At 41.3% G+C, this 12896-nt stretch overlaps 1 protein-coding gene across 4 annotated transcripts in view; it reads right to left on the reverse strand.

Annotated features, from left to right (window-relative positions):
- Positions 1-12205, reverse strand: part of TBC1D30 (TBC1 domain family member 30) — a 53887-nt gene extending 41682 nt beyond the window's left edge. The window contains exons 1-2 of one of the 4 annotated variants that reach the window (XM_064655771.1): positions 11857-12205; positions 9436-9600 (exon numbers count right to left, since the gene is read on the reverse strand). In XM_064655771.1, coding sequence (XP_064511841.1) covers positions 9436-9600; positions 11857-12112 — 421 coding nt within the window. In that variant the 5' untranslated portion in view covers positions 12113-12205. The remainder of the gene's footprint in view (positions 1-9435; positions 9601-11856) is intronic. The other 3 variants (XM_064655773.1, XM_064655770.1, XM_064655772.1) reach the window with 3 other exon arrangements.
- Positions 12206-12896: the final 691 nt, after the last annotated feature.

Genomic DNA, 12896 nt, shown 5'->3' on the forward strand with positions numbered 1-12896 from the left:
ACTGCAATCAACATCCACTTGCTTCTCTGTGAGGCACGTTTGGGGCCAAGTTTGATGCTCAGTGGGCAGAAGTGAACAGGTAACTGAAACCTCTCTCCTGTCAGAGGCAAGCGCCTGAGGTCAGATGCTCATTTGCTCAGCTTCCAACTAGTCCCAAACACCTTTCCCATGAAAATCTCACCTCTCCAGACACAGTGGCTTACTGGACTGGAAAAGGAACAGCAGCAGTGAGCCAGGAGGCAGCACATTCCTCAAGGACATAATGGTCTCTTAGTCAGCAGGCTCCACACTGTCTCCAGGAATTTACCAGCAGCAGTGACCCCAACTCCAATGCAGACAATTTCCTATTAATGGCAGCAGTGGAATGATACTTAGAAGAAAAAAAGCATCAGTCAGGTATAGTCTTATACCCCCCATGCTGATACTGAGCACTGCCCAGTGTCACTTGAAACTGTAAGCACCTGGATCCTGAACAGACTCCCAGGGTTTGTAGCAAAGGCAATCCTATCTCTGGCTCCTGACACCAGCTGAAGCAGCCACCAGGACAGTTAGCTTAGTTAAATCCTGAAGAATGTAGCCAAAGGAACCCATAATAAAAACCATTTTCAAGAACTGTTCAAATTTTAGTCAATGATGGAATATGATATTTGTTCTGGGGGAGCCGGGAGGTATTTTTCATGGAGGTAAAACATTTCAGTGGTGAGAGTTAGGAACAAAGAAGTTAGGAAAGTACATGACACAAAAAAGTAAGGATTCATATAATCCCTAAAGACTCAGAAGGAAAATATATAGCTTAGGAATGCATGTGGGGTCCTCAGCTCCATAACCAGCCTGGCAATCCCAGTGCTGAGCAGTCAGGGAGTGAGCTGCAGAGATGGCTGGCTGCACAATCCCAGGAAGATCTCTGTAACAAAGTTGGTTGGAACCACTTTAATGAAAAGCTCTGCCATAAAATAACAGCTTGTGGAAAGCAAAGTCCTTTACAGCAAATTGTCATCTTTGATTAAAACATATTTCCAAATGCTAAAAGCATAATTTTGACTCTTTTTAGGATTAAACATTTTATCACCTTACTTGAAAATGGCTCATTACCTAACATGAAATGAAAAAGGCATCTGAACAAACCATGGTGGTTCTAAATATAAGCTTTCAGAATTTTGCTTCATAAGCAATTGACTTTTGTGAGTGGGTGTTTTATTTCATGCTGGAATAAGATATTTTAGTTACTGTATCCTTAAAGCAAAATTTCCCTTAGAGTAAGGATTCCAGGTTCTGTAAGGGTCTAATCACTTAGTTCTTGACATCTTTTTAATCTGATATTCTACAGTGGCACAGACCACATGTTTCTTTTCAACATCAGAAAAGAAATTTTGCTTCATCTTGGCAGTTAAGAAACTGAAATTAGCACCAAAGTGGCCACTGAGGGATACCAAATCTGAACAATCACAAAATTTGCCAGGTTTGCAAGGAAACTGACTGGACAGTTTCTCAATTTAGAATTCATATTACAGCTTTGTTTTTACAGTGGAGAATACTGGCAAGAGAAGATGGCAGTCAGATGAAGTATTTTTAATTAGTCACACATCAGTCAGCTTTCTGGAGCTAGCACACATCATCATGAAGAGCTGGCTGGAGACAGTGAAACAGGGTGGTCTCTCCCTGTAGGGCTTACCAATGCAACTGCTCATCAAATGATCAAAGATGTCAAAATTCATTACTTACAAGATCATGCTCTGTGTGCACATCCCATCAGCAGCACAGTTACACTTTAAGTCTGGGAACTTAGTTCTCCAGAAGAATATTCTGTGAGAGGGATAGTGCTGTACCAGAATATTAGTAACTTGCTGCTCTGTTAAACTACTTCCCTGAGTCCCAGCATCCTGGCTGTGCTCTCAAAGACCAGTTCCAAGATGATACTCTCATCAAAAGACAGTAACCATGGAATTCACTAAGTAAAAACTCCTCAGGATTATTCCGTTAATGATTAGTTGTCAGTCTGCTATCCACACAGCTGGTATGATATTTAATAACACTTTTCTTTCTCCCGGAGTGATTGATACCCAGAATATACAATCTAATTTACATTAGCAAATACTAAACATGACATACACCTACTCATTGAAACATTTCTTCGTGACCTGAGGCACAGCAATGAGTGTTACTGTTTGCAGTCCTTCTCCTCCAAGCCTAGTGTTAACAAGAAAATAATCCTTCTCAGTCCAGCTCCCATTGCAACAGAATAAGCTTTCACATTTCCCAGAATCTTGGCTCGCTGAAGCTGAATGAAACATGTTAGTCAAATGGCATCCAATTTTATGCCCTTCTGAAGGGCTCTCCAGTAATATTTTGTAACATCACACAATTTATTAATAATACTGGATAACAATGAACAAGTCAGTTAAGATCACACTTACATCTAGAGCCATTTGTCCTTGTGCACAGCCCATTCCAAGGGACCAGCAGGTGAACTTCTCCCAGATCAAAAGAACTCCTGCCCAGTGGCCCAATGCATCTTATGGACCAAGCACATAGCTACCATCCCTGCTGAGCCAAGCTTCAGCATTCCTGAATACAGGTTCTCTCCTTTTCTAACTGGTCCATAACTTCACTCTTTGCAAACCAGCACAGGACACAAAACAGATCAGAAAATCCTTGCTAACCAGTGCTCAGACCACTTCCACATCTGGAGTCATAAGAAATAGAGAAAGCCTTTGCTCTCTGCAGCACAACTAACAGTTTGATGAAAACAGCAAAAACTAAAAATGAATAGCAATATTCTATTTATTTCCACATGTATTGCTACAAGTAGGCAAGTGACCATAAAGAAAATTCAGCCTATCTTTGCACACAGTTTAAACAAACAAGATGACTATGACATTTTCAAGCTCATGATTATGTTTCATTCCATTTCCCTTTCACCACCAGAAGACTTCAAAGGACAAAAGATCAGGTAGAACTAAATTAACAACTATTCATTAGGAAAAAAAAAGAAGTAGCCACAAACAACATTTCTTAAGGATGCATTTCAGAAAGCCACAGCATCAATTTAAAGGATCAAATTCATTAGCACCCACAAAGGGTAGGCTAGTAATGTAGCCAAGCACACGAACACACATGAGGTAATAGGAAAGCTACTGAACTGAAACATGCAGCCAACTAAGTCATTTGAGAATGACTCACATGAAATCAGACTCCATAAGAACTAAACCTCCTTTGTTAACTGCATCAAAAGAGGAATGCACTTTTGATAGATCAATTAAATGGCTCTTGCTATAAAAAGTTACTGAAGCAGATTCATCTGCCTTCAAACATCAGAGCTACTGAGTAAGATTTAAAATCTATTATATCAATACCTTGAAAATGACAAATGATTTTCTAAATGAATGACCTGTTTCACAGCCACTTGGAAATCTAAATTAGAGTTGGAGATCAGCACAGCACATGCATGATAGTCTGTCTTTTAATTGCAAACGCAACACTGGAAATCACACAGACATTAATATTTTTATTTTTTAAAGTGAAGAACACGAAAAGCAAATATGAGCTAAAAAATAGCCCCCTAATTTATAACAGTGGAGATTCAGGGGAAGAAGGGTAGGTCAAAACTGCCATAGTAGCAACATTCACTGAGTAACGCAACTCTTCATAAAGAAATTAAAAAATTAAACCAGAGAAATTGAGGTGTTCCAGGTTAAAGCATATTTATAAAACTGTGAAAGTACATCAAATTGCTGGGAAAGGAATGAGAAAAGACAGATAAGACAGGCAAAATTTGATCTGCATGAATTATTACACATAAATAAAACAAAAACCCAGCCACAGAAACCCACTACACATATACACAAGTGCTTGTTAAGAGCCATGTTAAGAGGCATCTGATCCAGAGCGAAATCAATCACAGAATACCAGGTTGAAAGAGACCTCAAGGATCATCTGGTCCAACCTTTCTCAGCAAAATCATGGTCTAGACAAGATGGTCCAGCATCTTGTCCAGCCGAATCTTAAAAGCATCCCTTTTTGAGGAATCCAACACTTCCTGGGGAGGTTATTTCAATGGCTGATTGTTTTCATTGTGAAAAATTCTCCTCTCCTCCAAGAACCTTGTGAAGTTCACGTTCAATCAAATCAGTATTAGCTGTGCCCACAGTATATTGTGTTAAAGGTGTTTTCACACCTTTAACCAAACTTTTATCCTATGAACTAAAATTTGTGAATTTCTGCCTTAGTTTTGTAACAAATGCTGAGGGAAGAGGAGGGATGGAGAAAATGTGTGAGTAGATAATTAGTGCATGCAGAAAAAAGACAAGGAAGAACATATGAAGACAACCAAGGAATAATGTGAAGAAAATTCAAGACTGGGGAGTCATCTGGGTAGACACTGCAGGGTAGACAAGACACAGGGATGGGAAAAAATGGAACAGGGCCGAGAAGTCCAATATTTAAAGACCGAGTCAAGTAAGAAAAGCTAATAAAGAGTTTGGAAGGGAAAAAAAACATAGGACAAGACACAAATGCTGCAGGACTGCAGCTAAATGGAGGAAGGGAATGAGATAGAAAACAGAAGTTTAATCTAGATATGTGAGTACTTTAACATATCTAAGTTACACTTATCCAGAGACGTGTGATCATGGTGACCTTGCCCAGTTCTCTCCTAACCAAACAACAGCAGGCAATGCTTTCCCAGTTTCCTCCGAGTTCCATAGCCTGTGAGAAAAGTTGATGCTACAGAGACAGTAATTCATTCTCAGAAGTTGAGGAGGCTTCATAGTCCAATCTTCTACCAGGAAACTGTCCACCCCTCGAGGACATGCAGGGTACCAATCTGTGCCCAGATGGCGCAGTTCATGCTGGCTTTCTATGCAATTAAGATGCACTCAAAGAGACCACTAACAGGGCTAATAAGTATAAACATAACCTTCTAAATTTCTGTAGATGGACTCCAAAATATTCAGCTCACTCAATCAGGAGCTTCTAAATAAAATTCACAACCATGTGGGAATGAATGATCTCAGTTATAACTAAAAATCCATTTGTCACCGTTTTTCAACCACTTCATATACGGAACCTAATATTTCCTTTGTGAATAACATTTATTTGACAGCCAGATGCTAAATCTTTTCATTCAATTCTTGCCTGACTACATTTGTAAAGCACTTCTCTTCATGTTTAAGGAAAGGATATGAAAGCCATCAACCTATGAAAAACAGAGATACACCTCTATTCCTGCACAAAATAAAATATTCTGTCTCCCTCTACTGGCTCTGCATTAAATCAAACCAGGAGGAGGAAAAGAAAAAACTAGAAAGCTAATGCTTACTGTTATCTTAGAGAAATCTATACAGGACACTATGCTGAAATAGAAGAATAATACTTTAATCATAGTTTCTAAACAAGTATTACAACAGACAATACTAGGAGTCTTTCTGAACATGGCATGAAATCCATTTAAAGTTATTATAGGTACATAGCACCATAGCTATACAGCACCAAATTAATGATATATTTTGGAAATCTTCTACTAAAATTATTTCTTCATTAAAAATACAAGAGAATATTAATTAACTTTCTGTTACTATAGCTTCAGTTTATTTTATATTGAATCAGATTTAAGCATTCCTGCTTGCCTCCAGCCAGACTGAGTTACAATTGAGTTGGATTATTTTAATTCTAAATAATTTATAGATAATACATGTTTTTAGTTTGGGTTGTTGGGGTTTATTTGTTTTAATTAAAATGACAGGCAAGGAAATTTTGTGATTCAAGGAACTTCTCGTTTGCAATTCAATCAGTCAAAATATATTTAGTAATGTAGGCAAGTTGGCACTATATAAAATACAAGGAGATAAAAGACAGAGACGTCTTTTGCATATTCTTTAGATGACAACTGCAAAACCTGAATTTATTTTTTTACCGAATTCTGCTTTTCTCAAATGATACAATTAAGTACATAGAGCACTCTGCTTACTTTTTAAGGCAGACATGAAATAGTTCACAATGCTCCAGAACAAACTTATATCTTCTTACTCCAAATAAGTCAAAATCACAAGAGTAGGAGAAACATGTGCCATGTTTGTCATGAGGCCATGACTGTGATTTCTCTCCTATTGATTTTCTTCATTGGAGTATTTTATTTAAATTTGGGTAAAAAATTATTATTGAAATGGAACTAGTGAGTCATATATCTTGCAAACTAGAAGTACAGCACAGTGTACTGATTTTATCACATATCCAGCAGAACAATTTATCCTCCCTCAACAGAGCCATAGCCATTCATGCATCTGACCAAAATGCATTTCACTCTGCAGTGAATTTTATCTTCTGTGGTAATACCTATTAGTATGCAAAATGCACATCACCTACCAGGGACAAGGGTCAACAGCGTAATGAGAAACACAATAAGTTATGAAGTTGTTCCTGGCAACTGCTTGTTCCTCCACATTTACTCTATCCACTCAGGGGTTGAAATACTGCAGGCCCTGTGCTGGGTATTGGTGGGTCTGAAGGACAAGCAAGTCAGATATGGGCTCCCAAAGCTGCCAGGGGGGAAGATGGGGGCAGGCCTCTCCTGTGCACTCAGCAGAGACCAAGAGCCAGCAGAGGTCAAAGACTGAGCAGTGGATGCCTTCCTCTGTGAGCTGTAAAACTCACAGACCCCTGAGCTTTCGGACACTGAACATCGTTTTAAGCATACAGTTTTTTAAACAGTACCTGGTTTTTTTCTCTCTGTAAAAGCAGACTAAAGCAGAATAGACATTTCATCAGAAAATAATCAAATTTATCAGCCCTGTAACTTCCAAACTAACTGAAGTTACCCTTAAGAGTTAATTTGTCAAGCAGTATTCAAAAAGGGTCTGACATAACTTCATGAAAAAGTATTGTTTGCAATGGGTCTGTACAGATTGCTTAAAGGTAGCACTCAAACATAAGGATGTGAACTTAGGGTTAATTGAAAACTAGGGTTCTAGCTCTACACAGAGATTTCACTATGTGGGGGAAAAAATTCCCAGTGTGACAATAGTATAAACATACCATGAAACTCTATATAAATCAGGTGAAGAATCACTTGTATTTTGAAACATTAGAATTAATGATAATGCAACTTCAAGAAATTTTATTTGTCACTTATACAGAATGTCATACCATTAATGCTCAACATGAAAGCACATTATAAAGCTTTATAGCACATAACATTATGCTGCAAGTATTTACCTTCATCAGAAAAACCTAGAACGATGAAAACTTCAGGAAATTAATAATGCTTTGAATTTTTAAAAGTGAGAGGGCAGTCTATAGGATATTTAGTTTCCATGGGCTTTAGTGAAGAGAAAAATTACATTTTGAGGCAGAGGGGGAGGTATGCAATTTTTAATGTTCCATCACATTAAATGTTCAGGGTTTTTTTTATGGTTAAGAGATGAGAAAATAGATCTTTCCACTGTTAGCGTAAGAACGTAATTACATATTCAAGCTACTCTAAGCAACCACTTCTCCCGTACAGCCACTTCCACCACCCCCTGAAGAAACTGGAAACAGGGAACTGCTACAGAAAAGAAATTAGTTTACCCAATCACCTCTCCAATTTGACTCATTATATTCCAATACAGGGGTTCCTACTGCTACACAGGAAATAGTACAAAGACAAGAATAAACAGTTGGAGGGAAGAAGATCAGTTGTGCTGGCCTTTGGACAGCTGTTATCAAACATTGCCTCAAAGGCAGGATTACCAGGAAATTTCAAATTATACATCCTACAGAAAAAGCTTATTATACAGACAATGCAGGAATGTTAGCACATCTACACTGAGCAATAAAAACACAGTCTTGATCTATTCCAAAGCAACTGTAGTTATCAGAAGTTGTTCACCACATCCCAGTGGCTTTGGATTAGACATTAAGGCAAGAAAAAACTAAGTTTTTGGTGCCGTGGAACACATGCATCCAGTTTTTGAGAAATATAAGCTGAAAATAACCACTAGGTAAATATGCTATATTAATAATTAAAATATATCACTCAAAGAGATGTAATATGCAAATCTACACAGTCTTAAAAAACCTGCATGCATATGCATGGATATTAGGCAATAAAATACATTACCTCAGCTATCTCAGTTGTTACCAGCACACCATAAACATAATGCCCCATTAATTTCAGTGTAAAATGGTACCTGAAACTTGCAAAATCACATTCATATTTTAGCATGAAATCCACATCCCTTTCAGTAACATGTTTTTACCTAACAAATGAGGCTCAGACTCCCAGAACCTACAGTCAAACCCTCTAAATACTTGAAACATATACAAAATTCAAGAAGTCTTATTTAAAAGGAGACTACAGTATATGCTTACATGCTAATGGCACTGAGGACTTGGTTATCAAGCTGATGTTAATAAAAAAAAGTTTTCGAGAAGAAGAAATATGCCTACATAGCACATGATAGCCAAGAACTTACGTGCCAGGTTTAAGTAAAACAAAAGAACACTTTTAAATGCTTAAAAGTGAAGTTTCACATTAACAGACAAGCCCTTAACTAAACTACATTAGCACATGCCACTACAGTAAAATTCTTTTAACGAAATTTTTACATGCATCTCAAAGCTTCTGCAGACATTTTTATGAAAAGACCATGCTTTATTTACTGTACCTGAACATTTCTGTACCTGTCACGCTGCATGTTAATGAAAAAATAAGACAGGGAATATTAGGTTATTTTCACAAGTCCCTTCTAAAGGCATAATTCCTATTTATTTTTACACATGACATTACATGCAGTTTTACTTTAGCAGAACTATCGAAAGCACTTCAGCCTATCTTAAGATGATAACTTTGCCAAGTCAAATAAAAAGGTTTCACTGTTCTGGAAAAAAAGGCTAAACAATTAAAGAGTAACTTCTCTCCTCTTTCCCATGCACTCTCACAGAACCTCCCAAAACACTGGTGCTGATAAAGGGGTTTGAGGGAAGTAGGCTTGTTTTTATTAATACTCCTCGTCTTTGATCAACTTGACAGAAATGAGTTACACGCTATTAACAATGCTCTGGGAAGACAATTCCATATGCTGTCTATAGCTGCCAGTGAGAATAATTTCTATTTCTAGCATCTCCCTTATAACACTATGAAAGCAGACACCACACAGCAAGCACACCAAACAAATTCAGCTCAGGTTGTCTGTTTAATTAAAGCCGAAAAAGCCTGGCAGACAACCTACAGTGAGGGTGCCACAGCACTGCACACAGCTGAGGCTATGGCAGCTTACCCAGCCGAGGTAGTTGAACTTTGACTGTTTCCAGGTGCCACTGACATCACTAAGAGCCAGTCATATCTAAGAAATAGCTCAGCCTGGCCTCCTGACTTTAAATGAAGTGTGAAGGCTTGAATGAAATACTGCCCATGTTAATGAAATAAACTACTTACACTAGCACACAGAAAGTACTTACACCGTTTCTGGGAAACCGCCTGCAAACAAGCTGTAACAATGTCACAATTCTTCTGGACTTTTTGTACAAGCCTGTCTTTCTGCTTCAGAAGACGAAGCAACTTTGCCGATTGAATAGAAATTCTGTAATTCAGTTCTTGCTTTATAGTTGTTAATTCATCAACATCTGCCAACAAACAGAGAAAACAACTTCAGTACAGGCCAAAACACTTACAAACAGCCCATTGTAGCTGACGTACAAAGAGACGTGCCCCATGGACATTTATATACAAGCTTTCTGTAAATTAGAAGTTCTACTGACTGGGGTAATTCCCAATTATAAATATTTTCAGGATCTGAGCCAAAGTCTTTAATTTTCTTTTAAACTAAAGTACTTCCATTTATTGCACAGCATATGAATCTTAATAATTATGCTATTATAAATTCATAGAATTGTGACAGATGTAGCCAGAATATCCAATAATAGTGCAACCGGGGGTAAATTTTAAATACAGTATCTTCAAAAAGCTGCCTGTGCATGGGGAAGATGTGCATTTGTAACAAAGGAACACATTCAAGAAGCTGCCTGCAAAGCTACAAATTCAAGTCCAGAATGAGTGCAAAGTGGGAATCTCCACTAAGACACAACTGGACAGCTTCAGTCCAGGCCTCAGCTATTTCCACTGGTCAGTCACAGTGTCACCAGACGCCTCTTAGTTCACCAAAATGTCTCAGCTTACTTCTGATATTCCTGTTGTGACACGTTGTGACACATCCCTATGTGAAACGCTTCAGGTCCAGAAGAGGGAGCTGTTGGGGAGATATCTTAAGTCCATTTATTTTTCTGCGTCCTCTGCTCTGTTCTCAGAGGCTCACCCCACCAGTGAAATTCCTGGATCTTGCCTATCACACGCTGACCTCTTCAGCTCTCCCCTGTAATAGCCTGGCACAGCTTGTCACCAGCATCTACACAGAGGTGTGCTCCCTGCAGCTAAGTTTTCAAATCCTATCACTTTCAATGCAACCATGCTCCCCTGATGCTAGAAGGAAAATCAGTGCAAGAAATCCATACTTTGGTAACCTGATCTAACGAGAAAAATATTTATGCACCCAGAAAAACCTACTATTAGTGGGATGGTAAATGGCTCAGCTCATGTGGCAAAACTTTTTCAGTAATTCTGGAGAGCTTAAAGAAAAGGACAAATTAGGCTGAAATGACCATCAATCATGGGCTAGTGAAGAGCAAAGTATGACTGCAAGGGGAGCGGAACCAGTGGTAAACCACACCTGTATTTTATAGACACTACGCTGTTTCAGCACCTGCTGCTCAGCTGAAACTCCCAATCACTTGTACCAGGCAAGGGGATTTAAAAATAAATCCATGGATTTTGAGAGCAAAAAAATTAATTTGCACTCCTATTGACTTCTACAGTCACCACACAAGCAGTGAGCTGAGTTTTCTTCTTTCTTACTCATGCCAGTTAGTTGTCCCTGTAAAAACAATTAACTTTGCAGCAAAAGTAATGAGTTGAAATACTACAAAATATATTCCTCAACAAGTAAGGGGTTTTTGGGTCCCAAGTTGCTATAGGACACACAGAAGAACGTGAGCTACGTCCTAGTAACATCAGATGGTGTCTCACCTCACTAAGAAGCCAAACACGGAAGCAGACAGCTGTTTGCACAGGTCTGAAAAACAGGTGCGTTTATTCACCTCTTTTTTTTTTTTCCTCCTCATCAAAAGTAGAAATGATTAAACATCAGGAGACAAGAGGCCTTTGTGCCGCTCTCTTCATCTGATCAACTTGGAGTTGCAAGTCTTATTCCTTCAAAAACATGCCCTGTTGAGGTTCCTTAGCTTTCAGGAGAATTCTTTGAAAATTTCATTTAGATTTTGGTTAATTGACTATAGCATTTACACCTTTTATTACACTTATTTCTTTTCTGAAAGACATGCCAACCTGCAAATAAGCCTTACAACTGACTCTTTTAGTTTAGGTTCACTAGAACTAAAAGGACCTGAAAAAAACAACTACCTCTTATGACACCGTATGCCTAGCATGTCTGCTAGACTAAGAAAAAAAAAGGAAAGAAATTAAACTTGGTCACTGATTCATTACTGTGAGGAAAAGCACTGAACTCGCAAAAACACAAAAGCTTGTGCAATCTGCCACAGAAATTAATAGCAGGTGACCCCATTTTTGCTCCTACAGCACCTGGAACAAAGGAGGAAGGAACAGCACGGGAGGCCCTGGTCTGAAGGAGCTCTCAGCTAACAGCGCACGGGAAGCTTCTGGGAGCCATGGCCATGCAGAAAGGCTGCTATAGCGAGCGGAGGGCACCCTTGGTCAGGACTTCCGAGCAGGCATAGAGGGAAAGCGAGGCGGCAGGGGCAGCTCCCAGCCCCGGCAGCGCAGGGCAGGGCAGGCGGGGCGGGCTGTACCTTTCAGCCGCAGGTACTTGACCTGGCTCGGCCGCTGCTGCAGCTCACGGAGGGCGCGGGAGCGGGCGCTGCCCGAAGGGGCGGCCGCCTCGGCGGCGCTGTACAGCTCGGTGAGCAGCCCGCTCACCAGCGACGAGGTGCGGCTGGACCGCCCCCTGCCGGGACCCCCCTCGTCGTCGTCCTCCTCCTCTTCCTCGGCCAGGCTGTCGGCGCTGCTCCCCGCCCTGCCACCCGCGCCGGCCTCCCCTGCATCCATCTTCCACACCGCCGCCGGGTTCCGGGCCCGGCCCGTTCCGCAGCGACACGCCGGAGTGGGGAGGGCAGGGGAAAGGGGGGCGGACAGGAAAGCCCAGGCGGGTGGGACGCTCCCCCGCCCGCAGGAGCGCCGCGCCCGGCTCCGCCCCCTCCCCGCGCACCGCGGGCACCCACCGCGGGGAGAGGACGGCGCTGCACCTGCGGAGGGGTGGGGGGCAAGTGACCTCGCCCCGCCTCTGGGCGGTGACACTGGGCGCGGTACCCGGGCGCCATCGTCCTGCCCGTCGTCCTGCTCCTGCTCCCAGCTGGAGCGGCGGCCTGGTTCTGCGGCAATTCAGTACCTGGGCTGCGGCCGGTCCCTGTAGCACAGCCCGCGGCCCAGAGCGCATGGCGGGATCCTCACGGCTCCGCCTGGGCTCGCTGGGCACCGATGGCGCTACAGGCCGGCCACAGGCGGGGCAGCCGCGGTAATTCAGGTCAGAAATTCACAGAATCACAGAATGGGTCAGGTTGGAAGGGACCACAGTGGATCAAATGGTCAAACTTCCCTGCTCAAACAGGGCACACGGCACGGGAATGCGTCTAGGCGGTTTTGGAGTATCTCAGGGAGACTCCATAACCTCTCTGGGCAACCTGTTCCAGTGCGCACACAGTACAGTTCTTCCTCGTACTCAGGTGGCACTTCCTGTGCATCACTTTCTGCCCGTTGCCCCTTGTCCTATTGCCTGGCACCACTGAGAAGAGCCTGGCTCCATCCCCCTGGCACCCGCTCTATAGACATTTAC

This window comes from Pseudopipra pipra, chromosome 5, assembly GCF_036250125.1.
Source record: "Pseudopipra pipra isolate bDixPip1 chromosome 5, bDixPip1.hap1, whole genome shotgun sequence".
Classification (NCBI taxonomy): Eukaryota; Metazoa; Chordata; class Aves; order Passeriformes; family Pipridae; genus Pseudopipra; species Pseudopipra pipra.